This window comes from Eptatretus burgeri, chromosome 2 (assembly GCF_056783735.1).
Source record: "Eptatretus burgeri isolate ZD-2024b chromosome 2, Ebu_testis_v1, whole genome shotgun sequence".
In the NCBI taxonomy this organism is placed as follows: domain Eukaryota; kingdom Metazoa; phylum Chordata; class Myxini; order Myxiniformes; family Myxinidae; genus Eptatretus; species Eptatretus burgeri.
The window spans coordinates 36,218,286-36,246,272 of record NC_140962.1 but is presented as its reverse complement, the minus strand read 5'-3'; the positions used below and the strand labels follow the sequence as shown (position 1 = coordinate 36,246,272).

Below are 27,987 nucleotides of genomic sequence, written 5' to 3'. Positions count from 1 at the left end.
GGCGAATACCCGAGGGAGCTAACCCAGGATGTACCTGATAAAGTGTATAATTTATTATATTTTTATATTACTAGTGCATGCTCGTACGTGCGTACCCATACGTGTGTGGCCGTACGTGCGTGGCCTGCCAAGCGAGCAGTTCGTTCTTCATCCGTTTCAGCTGCATGACGCCTTGCCTCGCGTTCAGTGTTGTCTGCCAAGCGAGCAGTTCGTTCTTCATCCGTTTCAGCTGCACGATACCTTGTCATGTGCGCAGCGTCGCGTGTCAAGCGAGCAGCTCGTGCTTCGTCCGATTCCATTGCACGTGCACGATGCACAGCTTCGTTCTTTCGCTCTCGTAAACGACGACTGGATTGGGGCATTCTTTCAATTGGATCGGACCAACCGAATCATAAATGGCCATAATTTGGGAAACAGCTGAAACGGATGAAGAAGAATGATATCAAACCTTGAAAAGGCACACACTCAGGTCCCCAGTATCAATTGTGACGTCACATCAAACGAAGAAGAAGAAGAAGAAGAATTGTGATGTCAATTGTGATACGTGCAAAAAAAAAACAACAATAACAATTGTCATCAATCGTGACGTCATAGCACCGTGTCCTGTCATTGGTTTGGTAAATAAATGGCCATAACTTGGGAACCACTTGGCCGATTAATATCAAACCTTGAAAAGGCACATCCACAGGTCCCCAGCAATATACCTGGCAAGTTTCAATGAGATTGGACTCGTGGTTGTCGAGAAACAGCGTCACAGACACACAGATGGCTGGAATTAGAGATAGATAAGCCTGGTGTTGGCTCAGTGGTGAGGGTGGTGGATTAGGATCCTCGGGTCTTGAGTTCAAGCCCCGTTGGCTGCTGAATTAATACACCAGGGGGTTGACTCAGCCTGTCATCCTTCCGAGGTCGGTGAAATGAGTACCAGTTCCAGTGTGTGTACTGGTAGAGGGGCACTGCATCAGCAACACAGTCGTGCTTCAAGAAATGATAGCTACTCTGGCAGCGAAGCTGCCATACGACCACCACCATAGATAGATAAAGAATATTTTATATTACTAGTGCAGGCCCGTACGTGCGTGGCCGTACGTGCGTGGCCGTACGTGCAAAAAAAAACAAAAACGTTCAAACTGCGTGCCAGAAACAACCACACAGGCCGTTCCTTCGCTCTCGCGTGGGCGTACATGCATGCCCGTACGTCATAGCACCGTGTCCTGTCATTGGTTGGTAAATAAATGGCCGTAACTTGGGAACCGCTTGTCCGATTAATATCAAACCTTGAAAAGGCAGATCCACAGGGCCCTAGCAATATACCTGGCAAGTTTCAATTAGATCGGACCAGGGGTTGTCGAGAAACAGCGGTCGCAGACACACATACAGATAGACAGACAGACACACAGAGATTGCTGGAATTATATATAGATCATAATTCTTTTTTTTATAAAGAATACCCGCACACACTTGCAAAACCCGAATGAAATGAAACATCTCAATGATGATTATCTATCTATAATCCAGTAGTGTGTGTGTCTGTGTCTGTGACCGCTGTTTCTCAACAACCACTGGTCCGATCTAATTGAAACTTGCCACGTATATTGCTGGGGACCTGTGGATGTGCCTTTTCAAGGTTTGATATTAATTGGACAAGTGGTTCCCAAGTTATGGCCATTTATTTACCAACCAATGACGAGACACGTGGCTGCGTAGGCCGGTGCACGGCCGGCCGACGATGACGTCACGTGCCGTCCGGTTACGATGGGGGATCTGTGCCTTGGTTACCGTGGTGTAGGAGTGGCAATGGTCAATGGGAGAGAATGTCATGGCAAGCAAAGACAGGGAGGTAAACTTGATTTAAATTTGGATTTTAATTAACTCTGTGTGTGTAAGTATCACAGTAGTTGTTGCTTCAATGCAAGCGATAATTTGTGGAATGCATGTGAACATTCCGTATGGGCACGCACCACTTACGGATGGTGATGACAATGTATTCTAATATGGAATATGCAAAGCCGAGAGGCGAACGTAGAATTCTTCTTGCATTCGCTTCTGACTTTACCTATAACTTGTTCACAACTGTATATGCAATTTCCAGTTACTTCGGCCTGGATTCGGGATCTTCTTCTTCTTTCGGCTTGCTCCCGTTAGGGGTCGCCACAGCGGATCAACCGTCTCCATTTCGGTCTATCCTCCACATCTTCCATTGACACTCCAACCACCGGCATGTCCGCCCTCACCGTATCCATGAACCTCTTCTTTGGCCTTCCTCTTCTCCTCCTGCCTGGCGCTCCATCTTCAACATCCTTCTCCCGATATACTCCGCTTCCCTCCTGAGCACATGTCCAAACCATCTCAATCTCGCCTCTCTCACTTTGTCTCCAAACCGTCCTACCTGCGCTGTCCCTCTAATATACTCATTCCTTATTCTGTCCATCCTCGTCACTTCCAACGAGAATCGCAGCATCTTTAACTCTGCCACCTCCAGCTCCGCTTCCTGTCTTTTTGTTCGTGCCACCGCCTCCAAACCATACAACATAGCTGGTCTCACTACCGTCTTATATACTTTCCCCTTCACTCTTGCAGCTTCCCTTCTGTCACAAATCACTCCTGCAACTCTTCTCCACCCACTCCATCCTGCCTGTACTCTCTTTTTCACTTCTCTCCCACACTCTCCGTTACTTTGGACAGTTGTCCCAAGTATTTAAATCCATCCACCTTCCCCACCTCAACTCCTTGCAACCGCACCATACCACCACCCTCCCTCTCATTTACGCACATGTACTCCATCTTACTCCGACTGACTATCATTCCCCTTCTCTCCAGTGCGTACCTCCACCTCTTGAGGCTCGCCTCAGCCTGCTCCCGACTCTCCCTACAGATCATGATGTCATCCCCGAACATCATAGACCATGGGGACTCCAGTCTGATCTCGTCCGTCAACCTGTCCATCACCATTGCAAACAGGAAAGGGCTCAGAGTCGATCCTTGGTGCAATCCCACTTTTACCTTAAACCGGTCCGTCATTCCTACCGCACACCTCACCGCTGTCACACTGTCCTCAGACATATCCTGCACGATCCTCACATACTTCTCCACCACTCCCGACTTCCTCATACAATGCCACAACTCCTCTCTTGGCACCCTATCATAAGCTTTCTCTAAATCCACAAACACACAATGTAACTCCTTCTGGCCTTCCCTATACTTCTCCATCAACATTCTCAAAGCAAACATCACATCAGTGGTGCTCTTTCCTGGCATAAACCCATATTGCTGCTCACAGATCGTCACCTCTCCTCTCAACCGAGCTTCCACTACTCTTTCCCACAACTTCATGGTGTGGCTTAACAACTTTCTCCCTCTGTAATTTCCACAGATCTGCACATCACCCTTATTCTTGAAAATCGGAACCAGTACACTTCATCTCCACTCCTCCGGCATCCTCTCACTTTCCAAGACTTCATTAAATAATCTGGTTAACAACCCCACTGCCATCTCTCCTAAGCACTTCCATGCCTCCACTGGTATACCATCTGGGCCAACCGCCTTTCCACTTTTCATCTTCTTCATAGCAGTCCTCACTTCATCCTTACTGATCCACCCCACTTCCAGATTCACTATCTCCACCTCTTCCAACCTTCTCTCTCTCTCATTTTCTTCATTCATCAGCTCCTCAAAGTACTCCATCCCCCTTCTCAACACACTCTCCTCGCTCGTCAGCACATTCCCATTTGCGTCCTTTATCACCCGAACCTGCAGCACATCCTTCCCAGCTCGGTCCCTCTGTCTTGTCAATCGGTATAAATCCTTTTCCCCTTCTTTTGTATCCAACTTCTCATACAGCTCGTCATTTGCCTTTTCCTTGGCCTTTGCCACCTCTCTTTTTACCTTTCGCCGCCACTCCTTGTACTCCTGCCTACTTTCTTCATCTCTCTGACTATCCCACTTCTTTTTCGCCAACCCCTTCTTCCTTATACTTTCCTGTACTTCCTCATTCCACCACCAAGTCTCCTTATCTTCCTTCCTCTGTCCAGATGTCACACAAAGTATCTTCCTAGCTATCTCCCTCACAACTTCTGCTGTCGTTGCCCAATCATCCCACCCATCTTTACCACCATCCAACGCCTGTCTCACCTCCTCCCTAAATTTCACGCAACAGTCTTCCTCCTTCAGCTTCCACCATCTGGTCCTTGGTTCAGCCCTCACTCTCTTCCTCAACCTCACCTATAAAGTCATCCTACAGACCACCAATCGATGCTGTCGAGCTACACTCTCCCCTTCCACCACCTTACAGTCACTAATCTCTTTCAGGTTGCATCTCCTGCTTAAGATGTAATCCACCTGTGTGCACTTTCCTCCACTCTTGAATGTCACCCTGTGTTCCTCCTTCTTCTTGAAATACGTATTTACCACTGCCATTTCCATTCTTTTTGCAAACTCTACCACCATTTGCCCTTCCACATTTCTCTTGTTGAGACCGTACCTCCCCATCACCTCCTCATCCTCTTTATTCCCTTCCCCAACATTCCCATTGAAATCTGCTCCAATCACCACTCTTTCATCCTTGGATACACTCTCCACCACTTCATCTAACTCACTCCAGAAATCTTCTTTATACTCCATCTCACACCCCATATGTGGGGCATATGCACTGATGACATTCATCATCATCCCTTCAATTTCCAACTTCACACTCATCACTCGGTCCGACGCTCTCCTCACCTCCAATACCCTCTTGACATAATCTTCCTTCAGGATTACCCCGACACCATTTCTCCTCCCATCCACACCATGGTACAACAATTTGAAACCACCTCCAATGCTCCTCGCCTTACTCCCCATCCACTTGGTCTCTTGTACACACAGTATGTCCACCTTTCTTCTCTCCATCATATCAGCCAACTCTCACCCTTTGCCAGTCATCGTCTCAACATTCAGAGTTCCAACTCTCACCTGCACACTTCTACCCTTCCCCCTCTCCCACTGCCTCCGGACTCGCCTTCCCAGTCTCCTTCTCCTCCTTCGCCCAGCAGTAGCACAATTTACACTGGTACCCTGCTGACCACCGGTACCGGTGGCGATCGTTGGTAACCCGGGCCTCGACCGATCCGGTATGGAAATTCGTTTTGTTGTCCGCATAATGATTTGGCATTGGTTTTTACGCCGGATGCCCTTCCTGACGCAACACTGGTCGCCTCTTACGACACACAGGGATATGGTACACCTATTCTAACGTGGGCATACACCGAGCCCAGTACAACTGGTACTCATTTCGCCGACCTCGGAAGGATGGCAGGCTGAGTCAACCCCCTGGTGTTGTCGACTTGGTTTATATTTACATATATATATATATATATATATATATATATATATATATATATATATATATATATATATATATATATATATATATATATATATATATATATATATATATATATATATATATATATACATATATATTAATTCAGTGGCCCAACGGGGCTTGAACTCAGGACCTTTTGGGTCCCAAGCCACTGCCCTAACCACTGCGCCAACACCAGGCTTCGCCTGGATTCGGGATCAGCGATCAAATAATGTAAATCACGATTAAAAATTATTTTTTGATGATGCAGGAGATATCTTTATTAAAATCAGTGGAGGAAATATACACCATGTCTGATATTTGGGTCTTTCATGTCTCCGACGATGCCTTTATCTCCCGGGACGCATCATTCCCGATGACAAAAATCGGAAGCAAAAGGGTCATAGCCGACGACACGGATTCCAAATTGCCATGTATTGTGTTGTTGTTGTTGTTGTTGTTGTTTCCTATTCTCTCATGTGCACGCGTTGAGTATGAAGCTCACTATGTTTGCTAATTTCTCGATTTCTTGCGCGCATTTATAGATAAACACAATGCCCCAATCCAGTCGTCGTTTACGAGAGCGAAGGAAGGTCCTCTGGAAGACCTCTTCCTGTCCTGGAAGGAAAGCAGGGAATTTGAAGGTTGTTGTTTCTGGCTTGCGGTTTGAAAGTTTTTTTTTTTGTTTTTTTTTTTGGGGGGGGGGGGGTTGCACATACGGGCACACACGTACGGGCACGCGAGAGCGAAGGAACGGCCTGTGTGTTTGTTGTTTCTGGCTTGCGATTTGAAAGTTTTTTTTGTTTGTTTGTTTGTTTGTTTTTTGGGGGGGGGTTGCACGTACGGGCACGCGAGAGCGAAGGAATGGCCTGTGTAGTTGTTGTTTCTGGCTCGCGGTTTGAAAGGTTTTTTTTGTTTTTTTTGGTTTGCACGTACGTACGGGCACGTACTAGTACTTGAAATTTTAACAAGTTCACACACATTCTCCATAAATGTAAGACAATGAGTTTTGACTGTAAATCGTAGTTTGAAGGGACATAATGACCATAGCATGTCAAAGTAAAAGGACAAATACAAGCATTAAATAAAAATGTGACTCACGATGCTGGATTTCACCCATAAATCCCCCCACCTTTGATTCCTCTGCTAAAAGTTCATTCCCTCAACCTTGACAAAAGGATGTTGACATGAAAACACCTGTGGCTTCTTCGCATTGCTGAGCAGCCAAAGCCTTCTGCTAATCAGCAGGTCTCAGTCAGTCGGCATTCCCACCCAAACCTCACCGACAGGTTACTATCCCAACGTCAAACTTTACATCAATCTTCTATACATACCAACGTCAAGCATTCTTGAAAATTAGTCTTGAACCTTATCTTGTCCTCTTGGCTGATCCAGTCATTTATAAAGAAATTGACCTATTTTTAACTCTGCCACCAAAGGTGGATGGAGTTTATGTTTTCACCCCTGTTTATCTGTTTGTTTGTGTGTAGGATATCACAAAAGGATATAGACGGATTCGGACAAAACTTGGTGGACAGGTTGAGTGTATGACAACCTCACCCCAACAGATTTTACTTCTGTATCCAACTTGTCCACCCCTTGCGACCTGCGTTCTACCCTAACCCTCATTGTTGCTCGCCTCCCTTGTTTGTCTGTCTCTGTCTATTTTCTCTCTCAGTCCTGCTGTTGGCATTTCCTCCTTTTCCTTCTGCTGTACCTTTTGTTTTGTTGCATTCTGATACATTCTGTGTTCTCGCTCTTCCACAAGCCTTGACTATACAAAAAAAAAGATATGATGCAGACCTGGTCTACGAGTGGGCTACAAAATGTAAACTGTTCAGCCTGGCGGAGGTATGCACTCTATCTCGTGCTGTTCTCGTGTTAACAGTTTCTGTGAGCCACCATGGCATTGCATTGTTGTAAATTTAAATAAAGCTGGACTGGATAGTCTCAAACCTGCTATTTCCACATCATTACCTCTAGATATTGACAGCACCTGGAGTTCCACTGTCCAACATGCATAAATTATTTCCCCCATGCCTTCACCTCTGTTCTTCCTTGATGTACATCTCATCTAAGCTTGTGGTGAAGTAGCTAAAAACCATCTTGCATCTTCTACCTGGAAGACTAATCCTACCTGTGAGAATCTACAGACACTCGACAATTTTCACAATCTGCGTGTATTCCTTCGAAGAGCAAGAAACCAACATTGAGCTCATCTGAGATGAGACATTTCAGTCCTTTTTCTCCCTCCTCCAAATTGTCGTGCTAACTAGTAAAACCCTTCTCAGGATCATGCTCGTCCTCAGTTGCTTTTCTCATCACGGAAGAAGTCATGATACACACAGCTCTTGATGAGGCCAAATACTTGCATGGTGTCTTTGTTCTGAAGGCCTAGACTCGCAATTCTCCCTCCATGTCTCATACTTTCCTTCACTTGCCGGTGTCCTGGAGACAAGTGAGCTGCTCACATGGGAATGTGGAGAAACATTTGAACAACCGCGACACTTCATCCGCAACTGCTGCTGATGAACTCATTGCACTCTTCATCAAAACCTAGTGTATCTGAGCAGGGCATTCCTCTTTCCCTACTCCTCCACAAATTCTTCTCAAAGGGTTACCGCCCCTCATTAAGGATGGTGGCAAAGGGCTCCAAGACAAACCCAGCTTGTCTTCTTCCCATAATCAGCAACTTATGGAATCTATAATCTCAGGAAACCTTAAGGCCCACCTCTTATCCAACTCTTTAACATCAGATTATCAAATTGTCTTCTGTCTTGGCCACTTTTAGGCTGCTTTCAAAAACCTGCCATGTGCATAAGGTGGGGAAAAACACAGCAAGTCCAAAGATGAACTCTACGAATTTCCCGAATAAACATACTCCAACCAACTCAAAAATGGATGGACACTTCATGTTCATAACCTCAAGGTGGAGGATGAGGTAGAAGAAAACAGAAGAACCACTACTTTCGTGTCTGGAGACGCACAGAGTTGCCGAGGCAGTTTTTCCTTGGCTGGGGGGGGGTACATTCCTGGACAGGTCACCACTCTGATGCAGGATACTCAAATGGCTCATTCGTCCCAGTAAACTGATACTCGTTTCACTGACCTCAAAAGGATGACAGGCTGGTGTTATGTCAACTCACCAGGTGTTATGTAAATGGAATGGTGGGGGCTTTAACTCGGGACCTTAAACACTTGAGCCAAAACCACCTTATCCGTTAAGCCAAAACCAGGCTTGGACAGAGTGAGTCTCACTGGATATCTCCCGAGCAGGCGACACCTCTTTGATCAAACTCACTCGGCCAACAAGCCATACCTTGTGACCCTCCCCAAATCTAATCGAGCTGCTCACTTCTCTTCTTTTACCACTCTCTTCTTCCGCTGTGGAATCGACACCCTGTCCAACCACGTTTTTCTCTCCAACCCATTTAAATCGTGCACAATCACCATCTCGTGATAGCTCCTATTCTTCTTCCTCATCTTTGCCAGTCTCACTGATCCACTTTTCTCCATTCTTCCTTTACTCGTTTCCACATTTCTCCTGTTTGTCAACCTTTTTTTTTTCTGTTCACATGTCTTTGGTCTCCTTATCCTTGTCCTTTCCATAAATGTCTCGACGACGTACTCTATGCTGCTTTCTCTTCTGCCAAATTTCCCGTCCTTTGTTTGCCAATTTCCTCTTTATTGTTGATGGGTCAGCTTTTTCCCCCCTCTGTCGTTCATCTCGAACAAAAGCCTCAATCTCTATAAATCGGGGGAATATCATGGTATTGTTTTTCAGGCTCGGGGTTCAGCCAAATACAAAGTTCAATTTCTTTCCCACAACGAGGGTCAGTTTTATTATGAAACAGAAGACCAAGAAAGAACCCGAGAAGGTAAAGAACAAAGATGGAGTCATCAGGTGGAACCCGGATAGGATTTGGGTTTCAGGCGCTCCTCCACCACCGTCAAACCCATCCAGATGCAGCCAAGTGAGCTTTACAGAAAATTTTCTGCAATAATTCACTTCTCCTGAGAGAAATAGATATAATGAAAGAGAGGAATAGAGAGCAAAGGAGGTAAAAGAGAAGAAAAAGCAAGAATGAGAATGAATAAAGATAATTATTTTTTAAAAAACAATATTAAAAAAAAACAAAACATTTATTCCCACCATTCCTGATGTATCAAAGCTAGGCTGACAGGACAGCCGAGAGTTATGCACACTCGCCTCTTAGCTGGTTGTGCACACTTGTCTCTAAGCTGGTTACGCACACTCACTTCTAAGCTGTCGAGCCTGGATTTGAATCCTGACCCAGCAATGACTGTCATCCCAGTGTTTCACAGACAGGGTGATCCATCAATGTGTGTGCCATCCCTCGGATGGACGTTAAACTGTGCTAACTCCCCGGGTGTCCCGTCTGCCAGCATTCACTAGTGGACATTAAGATCCCATGGTGTCCTTCGTGAAGAGAAGGTGAGCTATTGCCAGCATTATGAACAAATTCCAAATTCCTGCCCTAACTAGTTGAATGTCAGGAACGTCAGTCAGGCCTGGCCAGCCAGTTCGTGAACTCACTCCAAGCTTCCTCTGGCCGACCCCACAAGAAAGTTGGAATAATGGTGCCTGTTAAAGAAGAAGAAGATTACTCATGTATCAAAAACAAAGATAAACAAATAAAATATGTTGGTTTATGGGTTTTTTTGAGTTTACCCCACTCCGTCAAAGGGCGGAGGAGCTCCTTGTGAGCCAACGGCCATCCATATCTAGTGCCCAACTGTGTCTGCAGACGTCCTCCTGCAGTTGGGTTACTTCTTATAAGGAGGTTGGTGGCAGGATTTGCACTCCGGCCACTGTAAAACCCTTCATTCCGCAAAACGCAAAAAAATCTGAAAACCCACTCCGTGGGAGTACCTCCTGTGCAGCTTCCCTTCGCAGGGCAGCTCACCGGATGACGGGATTGGGGCAAAGCCTTCGGGACCCCCAATCTTTGATGATAGGAGGGAAACCACGGGGTAACATCCCTGGGTCAGATTGTGGGAGAGTGTGTCGGAGTGGTGCTGAGGTGTCGTCCACCAGACGGCGGTCTCCTTGGGTTAACCTGAGGCGGTCCTTTCGGGTGGGTGTCTGGAATGTCCTATCCCTAAGAGAGGATGATCACCTGTCTCTGATATCATCTGAGCTCAAGCGTTTGGGCATCAGGATTGCAGCTCTCTCTGAGGTTCGGAGACCGGATTGCGGCGAGATAATGGTGGGTGGTTACACCTACTATTGGTCTGGTCGCTCTGATGGTTACCATACCCAAGGAGTTGCTGTAGCTGTGTCCAATAAGCTGACCCCAATGATAATTGAGGTAACACCGGTCAACGAGCGTATTATGAGATTAAGGATTCGTCACTCCTTAGGTGTCATTTCCCTGGTCTCTGTTTATGCTCCGACTGAGGCGAGTGATCTCACCGTGAAGGATGCATTCTACGCCACGCTCGATTCTGTGGTTGATCAGTGCCCCAGACGAGATACACTTCTAGTCTTGGGGGATTTCAATGCATCGACTGGAACTGATAGGGATGGTTATGAGGTGTGTGTTGGTCCCCATGGGTCAGGAACTATGAACCAGAATAGCACTAAGTTCCTTGACTTTGCAAGAAGTCATGGACTTAGGGTGGCTGGTTCATGGTTTCAGCGCCCACAAGCTCATCGCTGGACTTGGTATTCCAACGCTGGCGGTGTGGCAAAGGAGATTGACCATGTCCTCATTGACGGTCGTTGGAGGATGATCCAGAACTGGAGGGTCTACCGGAGTGCTCAGTTCCTCAATACTGACCACAGGCTTGTTGTAGCAACTCTAAAGCTGCACCTTAAATCCTGGAGAATGGTACCATCCCAGCCGAGGCTGGATGTTGCCAAGCTCAGGGATGAGAGAGTAGCTGAGGAGTTTGCGAACAGGCTGAGTGGACACTTGGGGGGTCTGGGTGCTTTGGGGGGTCCTGAAGAGTTGTGGAGCGCCTTCAAGACCACCGTCCTTGATGTTGCCGGTGGATGTCTTGGAGCTCACCGCAGGGCAAAGAAGAATTTTGTCTCTCAAGGGACACTGGATACCATTGACCAGAGTCGCAGGGCCAGGCTGAATGGCAGAGCTGAGCTGTTCAGGGAGCTGAGGCGTAAAACTGTACGTGCACTGAGGGTGGACAAGGAGGCCTATGTGCGAGGAATCTGGGAGGGGGTAGAGCATCACCTGTGGACAGGTGATTCTCGTCCTGCTTACAGGGGAATTCGCGCATTACGTTCATCCAAGCCCATCCCTCGGAGCACTGCAGTTCGAGCAGAGAGTGGTAGGCTCTTGACAGAGGAGTCTGAAGTGAAGGCCCGCTGGGCCGGTTACTTTGAGCAGTTGTACCAGACTGATCCCCCAGCTGTCGAGTTGGACGTCAAGGGTGTCACAATCCCTGTTGCTGACCCTCAAATCAACTGTGGTCCACCTTCGCTTGTGGAAACACGGGCTGCGGTGAACCAGTTGAAACGGGGCAAAGCTCCAGGGATCTGTGGCATCCATGCCGAACTTCTCAAGGCTGGTGGAAATGCTGCACTCGTGTCGTTGCATGCAGTTTTATGCTCTGCCTGGAACACAGGCATCATCCCAACTGACTGGAAGAGGTTGTTGTCCCTCTCTGGAAAGGGAAGGGTGATCGCCAAGACTGCAACAACTACCGAGGGGTGACGCTGCTCTCAGTGCCGGGCAAGGTCTTCGTTCGGATAATTCTTGATAGGGTTCGCCACCATCTGCTTGAGCACCAGCGACCAGAGCAGTCAGGCTTTACACCAAAGAGGTCAACGATTGACCGTATCCTTGCCCTTCGTGTCCTCACCGAACGCAGACGAGAGTTTCGGCAGGGGCTGCTTGCAGCCTATGTTGATCTCTGTAAAGCATTCGATTCAGTGAATTGGGATGTCCTCTGGAGGATTCTTGGTCTTCGTGGGGTGCCACCAAAACTGATCGATCTGATGTCTGAACTCTACTCTGGTACTGAGAGTGCTGTGAAGTGTGGTGGTACCATCTCTGACTTATTTCCAGTTGTTACTGGAGTTTGTCAGGGGTGTGTACTGGCCCCCACACTTTTCAGCACTTGTATGGACTGGATTTTAGGAGGATGTCGGAGAGATCAAGTTGCGGTACATCGTTTGGGAATATCAAGATCTCGGACCTTGATTTTGCAGATGATGCAGTCATTTTTGCGGAGACTTTAGACATCCTTTTGGGGGCCCTCGAGGTGCTGAATGAGGAGTCGGAGCCGCTGGGATTACGGGTTTCTTGGGTCAAAACTAAGATCCAGGCTTTCGGTGACATCTTGGATGCTGCTGTCCTGTCTGTGTCTGTTTGTGGTGAGGATGTTGAGGTCGTGGAGAGATTCACTTACCTTGGCAGTGATATTCATGTCTCTGCTGGCTGCGAGTCAGAGGTCAATAGACGTCTGGGTCGGGCCTGGGGAGTCATGGATTCACTGGATCATGGGGTGTGGCGCTGCCGGTACCTGTGCGGGAGGACGAAAGTCCGAGTCTTCAGGTCCTTGGTACTTCCAGTCTTGCTCTCTGGGAGCGAGACTTGGACTCTGACCAAGGATCTGAGACGGAGACTTAATTCCTTTGGTACCAGGTGTCTTCGGAGAATCCTTGGCTATCGCTGGTCGGATTTTGTGTCCAACGAGCGGTTGCTGAGAGAGACTCGGATGAGATTTGTTACCTGCATAATCCGTGAGCGTCAGTTGCGGCTGTATGGACATGTGACTCGTTTTCCCGACGCTGATCCTGCTCACCAGATTCTCTCAGCGAGGGAGTCTCATGAGTGGAGGAGGCCAGTGGGACGACCACGTGCCTCATGGTTGCAGCAGGTTGACCATCATCTCAAGGAGATGGGGATGGGCCTGGCATCTGCCTGGGGTATGGCCAGACGGAGGCCCCTGGAGTACCGGCGGAAAGTGGACGCAGCGACGCGCTGTTCTGGCTCATGCTCCCATACCTGACCTGACCTGACCACTCATAATGTTTAGAGCCATCTCTTGGATGACTAAGTGTTTGGTTCATGTAATGTCTTCATCAGTCGAATAGCCGTGTGAGATCATCTCAAAATTGTCACTGCAAAAGTATTGACGATGCAAACAAATTGGAAGTATATTGTTTACTTTATGACTCATTAAAATGCAAAAATCTAAGTTTGGATTATTTGACTATTTTACCAGTCTTGGGTTGACAGCATGGCCTTGAGGTAGGCACACCCACAAAGCCAAGCTGGTTTTTGAATCTCCGCCAAACTATAAACTGTCATCCTGGTGCTTCACCGTCATCAATGTGTGTGCCAGCCATATGGACGTTAAACCGGGCGTCCCGTCTGTCGACATCACTTGGTGGATATTAAAGATCCCACAGTGTTCTTTGCTCAAAGTAAGTGAGTTATCACCGGCACTCTGAACAAATTCCTGCACACTCAGTTGAGTTTTGTGTGTCGGAGCGGCGACCCATTCTACATTGTAACCCCGAGCCAAGAAACTGTTTCCATAACACCGGAGACAGAGACAGACACACATGGTTAATGTATTCGTCCTGATTCAATAAATAACCTTTGTGACGTAGGGCAATTTAATCGTTTAATAATAAAAACGTTTTGTACCCTTTGTATAATTTTGGTGATTTGTTGACTTTTCATGAAAGTGAGGATACTTTATGTGAACGTGACTTTCTTGAAAGGCTTTCTGAAAATGTGTTCACCAAGATATCTACTGCAGCCATTCATTGTCTTTAACAGCCTCAGTTATTCCGATACCTTATTGTAGCTTGGCCAGCGAAGATTTATGGCCCAAGTCTTTCACGAGATGGTTGACCAGGACTAAAGGCGACAGGAATTTGAAATTTGTTCAGGCTGCCGGCGATGATGCGCTACTTTTCACGAAAGACACTGTGGGTTCTTTCAGAACCAGTGTTGATATATTCAAACAGCAGGATGACACATTCAAACAGCAGGATGATGGTGTATAGCTTGGTTGAGATTCCAACCCTGGCTAGACAGCTCAGAGTTGAGTGTGCCTGCATTTAGGCTAACCTACCAGCCTGTGTGTTCAGAAAAAAAATCTCCCAAAGTGCTCAAGTTTCCGTTAAAGCACGGATGATAACCAAGCATCATTTTCAGGGAGCACCGCCATGCCGCTGATGCAGTGCTCCATGTAGGTTTGAGCAGTAATTTGCAATTTGGTCAGGGAGCCAGCAAAAGCTCAGTTACTCATCACAAAGGGCACTGAGGGTCCTTTAACACCCACCAACTAATTCTGGCAGACAGGACACCCCAGTTGAACGCCCATCTGAGTGACGGCACACACATCGATGGATCACCATGCCTCAAAAACATCAGGATGACCATTTATATCTGCATCGGGATTCGAACCAAGGCTTGACACCTTAGAAGTGAGTGCGCATTCCTCTGGGCTATCCTTCCAACAGTCAGGTTTAAATGTTTGAGCGTGAGTAATGTGTATATACGTTGGCATTCCGGTGTTCTGCCCAAAGGCAGGTTCTTGGCGTGGGTAGCACTCACTGGATGGCATGCCTTCCCAGAATATGTATAAACCTCCTGGTTAATTCAAGGAAAGCAAACTTGATACGAGTTAACTCGACGTCAAACATTTTATTCAAATAGTTTTGTTTATGAGTGATGTCGACTTATATAATTTTTCAGAAAAATGAAAGGTTTCTGAGTAATTTGTTGATAATCTTAAATGACCTAAAAGTGAGACATGAAGACACATGCATGAATTAAATCCTTCAGCGTCTGAACTATACCTGGTATTGATTTTGCATCAAGATATTGATTCAACATTATTCAGGAGCTTATTGCAAGGTAGAAATGAGGAGCCTACTACAAAGTGTTTCGATGTGTAAATTAAAATACCTTTTGGTTTTTTTTTTTTTTTGTGTAACCTTAACAGCAAAGTGAATATAGTAGAGATAACTGTTTCGTTCAAGGTACACAGAACGCTTATTCACTCACCTACTTCCTGCCCTTTCTGATATTTTTCATCGTTTGATGCCCTTCCCATATCTCAATAAAAAAATTAGTTGGCCTGGGACTTATCTTCACCTTTCACAAGTTTCTTCATTTGCTTCTCCCTTTAGAAACTATTAAAACAACACGCTACTTAACCGACCATGGAGTTTTTTTTTTTGTTGTTTTTTTTAAGGTTGCTTCACGTTTCAGGCAGGTGATTCAAAGTGCCCAATGGGAACACGCTCCACCCACACAAATCTCCACCGTTTTAAGCCACTTGATCATCCAGCACATGCACTAGAACCACCTGGTGAGCAACAGACAAGACTAGGTTGTTGGGGTCCCAATGAGGACATTTGATACAGAGAGCAGACAGAAGTGCTTGGGATACATCACCGTCCAATCTTTGACTTTGGGTGTGAATTAAAAGGAAGAAAGCTTGAAGTAAGTAGTGTGAGTGGAGATTACAATCACTGACTTTATTTGAGTTCCCAGTTTATACAGATTGCCTTTACATTCCATTGCTTTATCTATCAACAACTGGTGTGTTTTGATGTTTTTTTGGCTTTTGCTCTGATATAAATGGAATTTTAAGATAACACTACTCATTCATTATTGTTTGGCATTAATTTGTATTGCTTTTACTTGCATGATGTCATGTCGTTCTCTTCCTTTGCCTTTTCTCACTCTTCCAAACACAAAGTACGCATGCTCGCTCTAGAAAAGAGAAGATTAAATGAGAAGTATTTCAGATACTAAAGGTCATTGACAGAGTGAATGCAAAGACATAATTTTTCCAATGGTGATTGGGCATAGCACCAGAAAACAAACAAATTGGAATAATATAATAAAAGAAAAACATTGGAACCAATAATTGTTTTTTTTACTTTGCAATGAGCAGTGCCGTTAGGTTCAATCTTGTTGAGGAAGACCAAGAAGAAGGCTTATTTGGCCGAAAGTTTGTCACCATAAACATCGTCCAGAAGCGACGTCTGTGACTCGTTTAATTTTTCGTGTGTGTGTGTGTGTGTGTGTGTGTGTGTGTGTGTGTGTGTGTGTGTGTGTGTGTGTGTGTGTGTGTGTGTGTGTGTGTGTGTGTGTGTGTGTGTGTGTGTGTGTGTGTGTGTGTGTGTGTGTGTGTGTGTGTGTGTGTGTGTGTGTGTGTGTGTGTGTGTGTGTGTGCTGTTCCACAGTAATATGCTACATTTAAGGGTCTTATCTTCAGGAGCTATCACAGAATTCCTTAAGTATCTATAGAATACCACTAACATGTTTTTATATGTACATAAATGTAGATATATACTATTTATAGCAAAACCGCTAATTGTCCTAAAATTAAAGCGTGCAGATAAAATTTTATTCACTGTGATGGGAATAAATCTTTGTCTTAAGTGTTATATTAAAAACTAAATAGATTTACCAAGAGTTTTATATGAACACGTACGTTTTTGATTGAGACTGGTTTAGATTATATGTGTAAAAAGACTTTACTTATGATATCCCACACCCTGAATTTGCCAAAAATATATTTTAATGTGAATGCTGGGGGGTTGAAAACAGAGTAACAAACGTTATGCTATCGGTCAATTCGTCATGAAAGAAACAAAATGCTCAAGATGCACAACCTTTAAAAATACGGTCTTGTTATTTTTGTGATAACATAACTTAACCTAAATGACAAATGTGTAACAAAGGATAACATTAGTGGTATGTCCATATCGCCGTAAAAGCTGTACAAAAATCCGGATTTCCGATTGCGGTCCAAAGTCACGTTTGTTACAGAAGGCTTTGAGCCCGTCAGAGGTCGTTTAATAATAATCATCACTACGAGAGCTGACGCTATCAATAAATTGTGCTGGTTTAGATTATCTTCTTACTGTTGGATTCCAGTAGTGAAGGGGTCAGTCTTTTGTTTCCCCTCATTTGCAAGATAAACCGGACACACTTAATGTGGACTATGTATGCAACACAATGGTTACCCATTACTGTGGAAAGGCTCATATACATACATACATACATACATACATACATACATACATACATATATATATATATATATATATATATATATATATATATATATATATATATATGCACACATATAATACAGGGTGTCTCAATGAAATGTATACAGAGTTTAATCCAGTACTTCAGAAAAAAAATCATTCAACAGCAGATATAAGGCCGATGTTGATTGTTACTAATTTGTAGCCAATGGTGTTCGTGCCTGATGTAATTATTGCATATATCAGTCAGCTGTTAACCATAAGGCAGTGCAGAATGCCACGACAGTTTTGTCATAAACAGGGTGTTTCCAAAAGAGTGATGCAACTTTAAATGTTTATTTACAAAGAAACAGAAACCTCAGGAACGTGAACCAAACCTTTCTTGAAAGCTTATGACATGGTGTTTTCGATCACTGATTGCCATTGCAGTAAGTCACTGCTAGAGTTCGTGATAGCTCAAGGTCTGAAATTGGCATTTACGCAAAATCATTGTAATTGACGTTATCGATGCGTGCCCCTCCACTTTTCCTCACCTTCAAACTTTTGATTTTTCAACAAAATATGAATTCATACTATTTTATCAATAATTTCAGCTCAAAAGTCACTTTGCATGTTGTATGCAGCATTCAAAAATATGTAAGATAGGGATACTCCAACATAGGGATCTCAGATATTCCAACATAGGGATAGAGATAGGGATCTAAAATATTCCAACATAGGGATAGAGATAGGGATCTAGGATATTCCAACATAGGGATCTAGGATATTCCAACATAGGGATCTAGGATATTCCAACATAGGGATCTAGGATATTCCAACATAGGGATCTAGGATATTCCAACATAGGGATCTAGGATACGCTGACATAGAGATAGAGATCTAGGATACGCTGATATTGGGATAGAGATAGGGATCTAGGATATTCTAACATAGGGATAGAGATAGGGATCGAGGCTACTCCAAATTATGGACAGAGATAGGGATCTAGGATACGCTGACATTGGGATAGAGATAGGGATCTAGGATATTCCAACATAGGGATGGAGATAGGGATTGAGGCTACTCCAACATCGGGACAGAGATAGGGATCTCGGATATTCCAACATTGGGATCTAGGATACGCTGACATAGGGATAGAGAAAGGGATCTAGGATATTCCAACATAGGGATAGAGATAGGGATCTAGGATATTCCAACATCGGGATAGAGATAGGGATCTAGGATACGCTGATATAGAGATAAAGATAGGGATCTCGGCTATTCCAACATTGGGATAGAGATGTGGATCGAGGCTACTCCAACATCGGGACAGAGATAGGGATCTAGGATGTGCTGACAAAGGGATAGAGATAGGGATATAGGATATTCCAACATAGGGATAGAGATAGGGGTCTCTGATACGTTGACATAGGGATCTCGGATACTCCAACATAGGGATAGAGATCTCGGATACTCCAACATGGGGAAAGAGACAGGGATCTAGGATACGCTGACAAAGGGATAGAGATAGGGATATAGGATATTCCAACATAGGGATGGAGATAGGGATTGTGGCTACTCCAACATCGGGACAGAGATAGGGATCTCGGATATTCCAACATTGGGATCTAGGATACGCTGACATAGGGATAGAGAAAGGGATCTAGGATATTCCAACATAGGGATAGAGATAGGGATCTAGGATATTCCAACATCGGGATAGAGATAGGGATCTAGGATACGCTGACATAGAGATAAAGATAGGGATCTCGGCTATTCCAACATTGGGATAGAGATGTGGATCGAGGCTACTCCAACATAGGGATAGAGATAGGGATCTCGGCTATTCCAACATAGGGATAGAGATATGGATCGAGGCTACTCCAACATCGGGACAGAGATAGGGATCTAGGATGTGCTGACAAAGGGATAGAGATAGGGATATAGGATATTCCAACGTAGGGATAGAGATAGGGGTCTCTGATACGTTGACATAGGGATCTCGGATACTCCAACATAGGGATAGAGATCTCGGATACTCCAACATGGGGAAAGAGACAGGGATCTAGGATACGCTGACAAAGGGATAGAGATAGGGATATAGGATATTCCAACATAGGGATAGAGATAGGGGTCTCGGATACTCCAACATTGGGATAGAGATAGGGATCGAGGCTACTCCAACATCGAGACAGAGATAGGGATCTTGGATACGCTGACATAGGGATCTCGGATATTCCAACATAGGGATAGAAATAGGGATCAAGGATACGCTGACATAGGGATAGAGAAAGGGATCTAGGATATTCCAACATAGGGATAGAGATAGGGATCTCGGATACGCTGACAAAGGGATAGAGATTGGGATCTCGGCTATTCCAACATAGGGATAGAGATATGGATCGAGGCTACTCCAACATAGGGATAGAGATAGGGATCTCGGCTATTCCAACATAGGGATAGAGATATGGATCGAGGCTACTCCAACATCGGGACAGAGATAGGGATCTGGGATATGCTGACAAAGGGATAGAGATAGGGATATAGGATATTCCAACATAGGGATAGAGATAGGGGTCTAGGATACGCTGACATAGGGATAGAGATAGGGATCTCGGATACTCCAACATAGGGATAGAGATAGGGATCTCGGATACTCCAACATAGGGATAGAGATAGGGATCTCGGATACTCCAACATAGGGATAGAGATAGGGATCAAGGATACTCCGACATGGGGATAGAGATAGGGATCTAGGATACGCTGACAAAGGGATAGAGATAGGGATATAGGATATTCCAACAAAGGGATAGAGATCGGGGTCTAGGATACGCTGACATAGGGATAGAGATAGAGATCTCGGATACTCCAACATAGGGATAGAGATAGGGATCTAGGATACGCTGACAAAGGGATAGAGATAGGGATATAGGATATTCCAACAAAGGGATAGAGATCGGGGTCTAGGATACGCTGACATAGGGATAGAGATAGAGATCTCGGATACTCCAACATAGGGATAAAGATCTCGGATACTCCAACATCGGGACAGAGATAGGGATCCAGGATACTCCGACATGGGGAAGAGATAGGGATCGAGGATACTCCAACATGGGGATAGAGATAGGGATCTAGGATATGCTGACATAGGAATAGAGATAGGGATCTAGGATATTCCAACCCAATAGAAAACGTTTTTAATAAAAAACCACAATAAACCCAATAGAAAGTGTAAATATAACCCAAATTCAGTTATTTTTAGATGCCAGTTGCACCTGTAGCATTTTTGACAGTTGATAGTACACAGCATGTAGTTGCACGTTCGATATTTACATACCACGTAATTCATTCACACCTGACGAAAGAGTTTGTTGACCTTCCATCCGATGTTATCTGTTGTTCAAATAACAGTTCATCTGTAACTGCATCGTTTGTCATTGGAGAATGGTGAGAGACGTCTCATCATAATATTACATTTGTGGGAAGGTGGAGTTATAAGGTAGAGTGTAGGAAAAGGGGGGGGGGAGGGAAATAAGGTGAGAAGATGAGAGTAAGATTAGATAAGGGAATGCCTTGTTTCAGGTGAGGATTTGAGGGAGTCAGTCGGGAGTGGAGGAGGAAACGGGAGGAGGAAAGGGGTGGGGGGGGGGGTGTTTGGGGAACTGAATATTTATACCATTTTGCATTATTTCATATGGGTATACTCCATAGTTGTAGATTAGCCTTCTCTTACCTTCATTCTAACTCACCTTGTCACTTTGGCATGTGGTATGTGATAAGATAGGACTGCCATAGAAAACCTCATCGCTGATGTGCTCGACAGCTTCTACCAATTGAGAGTCCCTCTTTTTCACCTCTTGGTTGGTTTGTCTTTTGATTTCAGAAATTTATCATGGACCGAGCGTATTCTGTTTTCATCAGCAAAAAAGGGCATTTAGTCAACCTCTTTTTTTTTCGTATTCACAGTTGAAGCTTATGGAAGAGCTTGTATGTACTACTACACTGAATGGATCAGAATGCATCCATATCTCTCTGCCCCATCCCAAAATGCATTGCTTGATTCTATTAAGGCAAGGGTGTTTCACACTGAGGGTAGCTAAAGCATGGAATGCCATGATCTCCCTGGATCAATTATGGCATCTGAAACTGTGGAAGGGTTTAACACTTTAAACTGTGGTTCAATAGATACCTGTAAGCTTTGAGGATGGGAGGGGTACATGGATATTGGTGGAAAAATGTGGGCATGATGAAACGGATGGCATCCTTCTTTGTCAGACTTCCTTGGAAAATCCTTTACTCATTTTGTTTTCAATGAACCAGAAATGCCCGCTCACTCAGGGAACAGTCTGAGAGGGGGGTGGTGGGGGGGGTATGTGGGGAGATATTGGGGGTGGAGGGACAAATACATTTTGGCTCCAGCAGAAGTCAGCAAACTACTTGTGCTGTGCCACATGTACTGGAGAAAATTGTAAGTCGTCCAGGGAGCAGGGGGGGGAGTGGGGGAGTAGCATGTGGGGATGTGCCCATGAACTGACCCTGGGTACCCTCAGCACATATGAACACTGTGGTAGAGATTGGCTCATCCTTGTTGTTTTTCTATGATTTTCACACACACACACACACACACACACACACACACACACACACACACACACACACACACACACACACACACACACACACACACGCACATAATTGCCTTGCCTATTACCTTTACCCATCGAAGGTGGATGAAGGTTATGTTTCCACCCTTGTTTCTCTGTTAGTAGGATATCTCAAAAATTATGGACGGATTCGGACGGCATTTTGTGGACAGATTGAGTGTGCGTCTAGGATGAATTGATTAGAATTTGGTGAAGATCTGGATCTGGATACTGGAATTTTAAGTGATTTTTCATCATAGAGAGATTGGGCCAAAAATGATATACTGTATAGCATGATGTCTGAAAAAAGTGGTGGGTGGATTCGGCCGAAACTTGGTGGACAGGTTGGGTGTGTGATGAGGGAGAATTGAATCGATTTTGGTGAAGATCCGGATCTGAGAATTTTTTCTTTTAATTTTTAAAGTGATTCTTCACCATTGAGAGATGGTGCCAAAAACGATATACTGCATTGTATAATGTATAGCACAATATTTTAACCAGAGTGGTGTCAAAGCCACCCAACGCTCGCATGTTTATACATTTATCGTTTTTCGTTTTTAAAAGACTAGTCTAATAATATTTTTATAAAGCATTGCAGTGGTCTGATCCAAATAATTTTAAAGCAATATATGTATTTGTATATTGTAATCAGTAAAAAATAGTGTGGTAGATAAAAACATTAGAGAGGAAATAACTTGCACCAAAAACTTTAACATTTTTATGCTGACACTCACGCCAGGGGGTATCGCTATAGCTCTCTGTTCTTCGAACAGGCGAGCTAAAAATGTATTGGGCCCGATATGTTCTACTGGATCAGGCATTGCGTGGCAGAGGTATGTGCTCTACCGAGTGCCCTTCTCGTTTAATATAGTAAGATAAGCAAAGAATGCCAATGTTTGACTAATAGGATTTTTATTTCAATATAATGATGATGTATATTAGAGCAGGGACATATAATTGGCGAGTGTACCAGTACACAATGGTCTCCTCTTTACAGCTGACAAGCAAATGCTGGCAGACAGGACAGCCGGGCTTAACCTCAGCTTGATGAAGTGTGGCAACGTACAGCATTATTGATACTTGCATAATTAGGCAATAATTATTTCATTTTAAAGTGCGTTTTGTTGATGTTTCCTCTATTGCATTGTTTTCTATTTTTTGCAATTGTTTTAAAATTATCCAATTTAAAAAAAAAATTTTTACAAAATGACCTGAAACACATCACTCATTATTCCACTGTTCTATCCTCATATTGCTCTGTCATGATGTGTTACACTGAAACACTGATTGCAAGACTACTTGTACTTATGCTTTGTTTCTGTGATTCTTGTATGTAACCAATTGTTAGGGGGTTTTGAATTGTGTTTCTGGTGAACTGTATTTGTACCTGGGTCATACATTTGATTATAATTTTGTCTAATTAGTTCCCCTTTGGTCAGTTATTCTGCTTGTCTGTTCATACATGTAAAATCTATTTAATTACAGAGGATCACACAATACTTGTAACTTCGTTTGCTATATGGGATGTCACACCTTACCTGCACTGCCTCATTATAAGATTCTCCCTATTATGTAACTGTCTTACATTGTTGGTTTACTGAAATAATATAATGCTCACATGCCAGTTGTAAATGAGAAATTGAACAAATATATAATGCAACTACAGTATACTGTATAAATATTCAACATTCACTTTGTGAAACAAGAAATATAACTGCTTTCTCTTTTTTTCTTCCTCAGGTCTTGTTAATACAAAGGAAAGACAGAAAGGTGTCACAAAGAGTGTGGGTGAAGAAGAAAGTAACTCACTTAGTAAGCTTTGTAAGGAGAAGGTTAAAGTGACGAGGACATAACAGAGGAGTGTGAAGTTGAACAAACCAAGAGAGAACACTACCTATTTAGGAAGACAAAGTGTAAATATTAACTTGGAATTTGAGAGCAACAAAGTCACATTAAAAACTGGAAGAAGTACAGCTTTCAAAGTTGTTATGAACCTGCAGGTGTTTATGCAAATTAATGGACTGTAGAGCCTTTACGAGTGTTGTAGGTGAGCTTCTGCCAAGCAGGAAATCAAGCGGGGAATGACAATGATGATGGTTGGAAAACGTAATGGTCATGAGAAGGAAACAAATGAACCAAACCACGAGTCATTGACCAACAAATGTCCATCTTGTCAATCTGGAGCCAGGCGTTTAGAAGTAACTAATAGGATTCGTGATTCCAGTAATATTCCAGAGACTGGAACCGACGAGTTTGAGTTCTGCCCTCGACCTCCTCATTCAGAAGGCATACTTTCTGCTCTGGACACGTTTCGCCTGCAGGTAAGTTGAAGGAGAAATGTGGCATGGTACAAAGGAATTCTGCAAGAGCTTTACTTGATGGACTCATATTTTTTTGTATGATCTCACATAAACATGGATGCTTACATGCAGTTGGCAATCAATTTGTTTCTCAGTCATTCTTCAAATCAACTCCTTTTCCAACATTGTAACTGTGGAAGTTAACTCGTATTGATGAAAAGAAAAAATTTCCAGTAATTATTGACATAGGCCTGATTGTAAGGTGTTCGTGTCTTACTCTGGTTAGCAAACTCGAATGCAGGGAATGCTAATCTTTGATTGATGCATGCATCTCAATGATGTTTCTGGCATTCAAAGTCTGATTTCAGTTCCTAATTTCTTGAGTCCACATTCTTATTATCCAGAATTCAAAAACAAGTCTGAGTCCTTAATATATTTAACAATATAAACAAGGCAACTCGTAACAAATGTAAATTATGCAAATAGACAACCCAGGTAGCCAATGATGCCGGCCAGACTCTAACTAGACACTTTGCCAAATGTTCCGACAGTAAGCCAGATACGATCCAGCATCGTTGTTGACCTGGAAAATATCATTTGGATGGTTGTCAGCTTTTTACAAATCATCATCATAATAATAATATCTTATTTTCTCGAGCACCTTCCAACAACGAATTGCTGCAAATCACATGACAAGGATAAAATAACTAAATGACTACCCAGTAAAAATGGAAGTTCAAGAGAAATCAGCAAAAGAGAAAGAGACTGAGCAAGTTTGGAGACAGAGAGGAGTGAGAATTTGGAATTGAAATTTTAGGTAAAAGTCTTGTATTTAAATGTTGTTGAAAACAGACATAAGTAGACATCAGAGTATGTTGGATGAATTGCAAGGATATTTGTCGACAATGCAGATGTACATTTGTTATACTTCCGGTTCCGTTTTTTGGAGGCAAAGGTTGGTTCTGTCCAGGGGTCTCTGCTGACTTTCTCAAAGATAAGTTTCTGGCCATTGTTTGTGACGTTTTGACCATTTATTTTGTTGCCTCCGTGTTTACTGTGTTTTCCTAGTTCGGTTTTGTTTCAAAATTTGTGCTATTTGGTGAGTTTTCTTTGGTCTCGTCACATTGGGTTTCCCTGAGGCCTACCCATCTTCCTGTCTATGTTCACGATTGTGTTAATTTGTAATTTCTCCTTTTTACCATCAGTTCTTATTTTCTCCACTTTTCCCTCCACTCCCCTTCTATCCCCCCAACTATACGTTCTGTTTCATGTCTTAAAATATAAAAAAATACAACAGAAAAACCCTTTCCCTCCTTGCCTTATTCCCCACGTAACGACGTGACTTCTGGTACCGACTCTTCTTCCGACTCCTTCTGCCAACTGACCATCTTCCGACTCCTTCTGCCAACTGACCATCTTCCGACTCCTTCTGCCAACTGACCATCTTCCGACTCCTTCTGCCAACTGACCATCTTCCTTCCACTTTAGCCGACCCTCATTCACCATACACCTTCACGATTTTTTTTTCTTTAACCTTTCCTTTATTTAATCTTACCTAATCTTTCAAATAAAAATAAAAATTCTTCATTCTTTTAACTTCTAACCTTACACCCCCTGTAACCCCATGTTTTTCTACCCCCTCTTCCTGTACTTTCACCAACCGACCATCTTCCTTCGACTTCAGCCAATCCACATTCACCATCCACCTGCACGATTTTTTCTGAAACCATTCCTTCACCAAACCTCACTAAATCTTACTAAATCTTTATCAAAAAAACAAACAAACAGTCTCTTAAAATCTTTCAACTTCCTCTTTCACATGTGTGGTTCTCTGTATTGTATCATACTTCCCTCTTCTTCTTATTCTTCTTCTTCTTCTTCTTCTTCTTCTTCTTCTTATTCTTCTTCTTCTTCTTTTCTTCTTCTTCTTCTTTTCTTCTTCTTTTCTTCTTCTTCTTCTTTTTCTTTTTCTTCTTTTTCTTTTTTTTCTTTTTCTTCTTTTTCTTCTTATTCTTCTTTTTCTTTTTTTTCTTCTTTTTCTTCTTTTTCTTCTTTTTCTTCTTTTTCTTCTTTTTCTTCTTTTTCTTCTTTTTCTTCTTTTTTTTCTTTTTCTTCTTTTTCTTCTTTTTCTTCTTTTTCTTCTTTTTCTTCTTTTTCTTCTTTTTCTTCTTTTTCTTCTTTTTCTTCTTTTTCTTCTTTTTCTTCTTTTCTTCTTCTTCTTCTTCTTCTTCTTTTTCTTCTTTTTCTTCTTCTTATTCTTCAAAAGACTGTTTTCAAATCAACCTCTCCTTCATCCCTTGTCTAAAAAGTCCAACTGCGACAACGCTTCTTTTCTCCATTCTCTTCATTCACCTTTATTGCATCCCTCACGTAATGTCTTTAATTGCATCTCTGACTTAAAAATTGATTTTAAAAATGTGTGTTGTACCATCCACCAAACAGTGATGACTCCATTTACACCTCGCTTGCCAAAAACATGAATCAACTTCTATCCTCTCATCCCAACTCTCTCTCTCTCTCTTCTTCATATGTGGTGACTTCAATAGTCATCATGCCAGTTGGCTAGGTGTGGGTACCTCTCTCACCTGTCATGGCACTTCAGCAAAAGCTTTCTGCGACTCATTGGGACTGACTCAATCGGTCAACTTCCCAACCCGGATCTCAACCAATGGTATTCCATCTCTTCTGGATCTGATTTTGACAAATTCCCCTGTAAATATCTGCTGTTCTTTCTCCGCTCCAATCGGTTCATCTGACCACTTCCTTGTCAAAGTGGACATCTCTCTGGCTGTTATCAGAGAACCACCTCAGCACCGTCGAGTTTGGCATTTCACTCAGGCTGACTGGCAAGGTCTTCAATCAGCCATAAAACTTTTAGACAGGTCTCCCATCTCTTCTTCCTCCAACATATACTCATCCTGGGAATTCTTTCAAAGAAATTTGCTCTCTCTCTCTCATGCACAGATTTATCCCATCTCGTCTTCAGTTTTCATACCCATCCTCCCGCCCATGGTACACTGAAGCTTGTGGCGAGGCTGTTGTCCAGAAACAACTTGCCTTCGCCTCATCAAAGTCAAATCCAACTGAAAGCAATCTCAGTTCCTTCCACAAAGCTTGGAAGAATAGTGTGTCTATGCTGAGGAGAGCCAGGAAACATCTTTCTAATCTCAAGTCTGAACTCTCAAACCTCTCTCCCTCCTCCAAATCGTGGTGGTGTCGAGTTAAGTCTGTTTCTTGTGTATGTTCCCCCTACATCCCCTCCATTACCTTAAATGGCCACACAGCTGACACTGCATGTGAAAATGCTGAATGCCAAAACTCTGTGTTTTCTTATAAATCCTGGATCCCAAACCCATCGCTTTCTGTACCACCTTACCCAGTCGCACCCAGCTGTTCCTAGACTCTGTCGAGAAGAATAGACAAAGAGCAGATGCTTATCACGATGCCTTACTTAACAATTAAACACGAGACATGGGTACTCAGCAGCTCATTCAGGGGGGAAAGAAATCCGGTCACAGCTTACCAAAGCAGAAGTCGTCATGCGTCTACGAAAATGACCCAAAATGTGTGAGCATGCTTTGGTCCACTGCCAGCGCTCTGCCTCTCCGTGCACCCACTGGCAAACAGGCTTGAACACCAACTGACATCACGTCGTCACCCCCAGGAACCAGGGATGCCAAGAGCCAGGTACCGAGCAGAACCAGCAGG

General features: G+C 43.7%; 1 protein-coding gene across 3 annotated transcripts in view; it reads left to right on the top strand.

The window, feature by feature from the left end:
- The window catches only part of KLHL24 (kelch like family member 24), a 59,305-nt gene that overhangs the window by 8,672 nt on the left and 22,646 nt on the right, over nt 1–27,987 (top strand). For 2 of the 3 annotated variants that reach the window (XM_085867768.1, XM_085867762.1), the window contains exon 2: nt 23,720–24,300. In XM_085867768.1, the coding sequence (XP_085723894.1) occupies nt 24,061–24,300 (240 nt within the window). In that variant the 5' untranslated portion in view covers nt 23,720–24,060. Of the gene's footprint in view, nt 1–14,669; nt 14,772–23,719; nt 24,301–27,987 lie in introns of those variants that run through there. The other variant, XM_085867764.1, reaches the window with a different exon arrangement.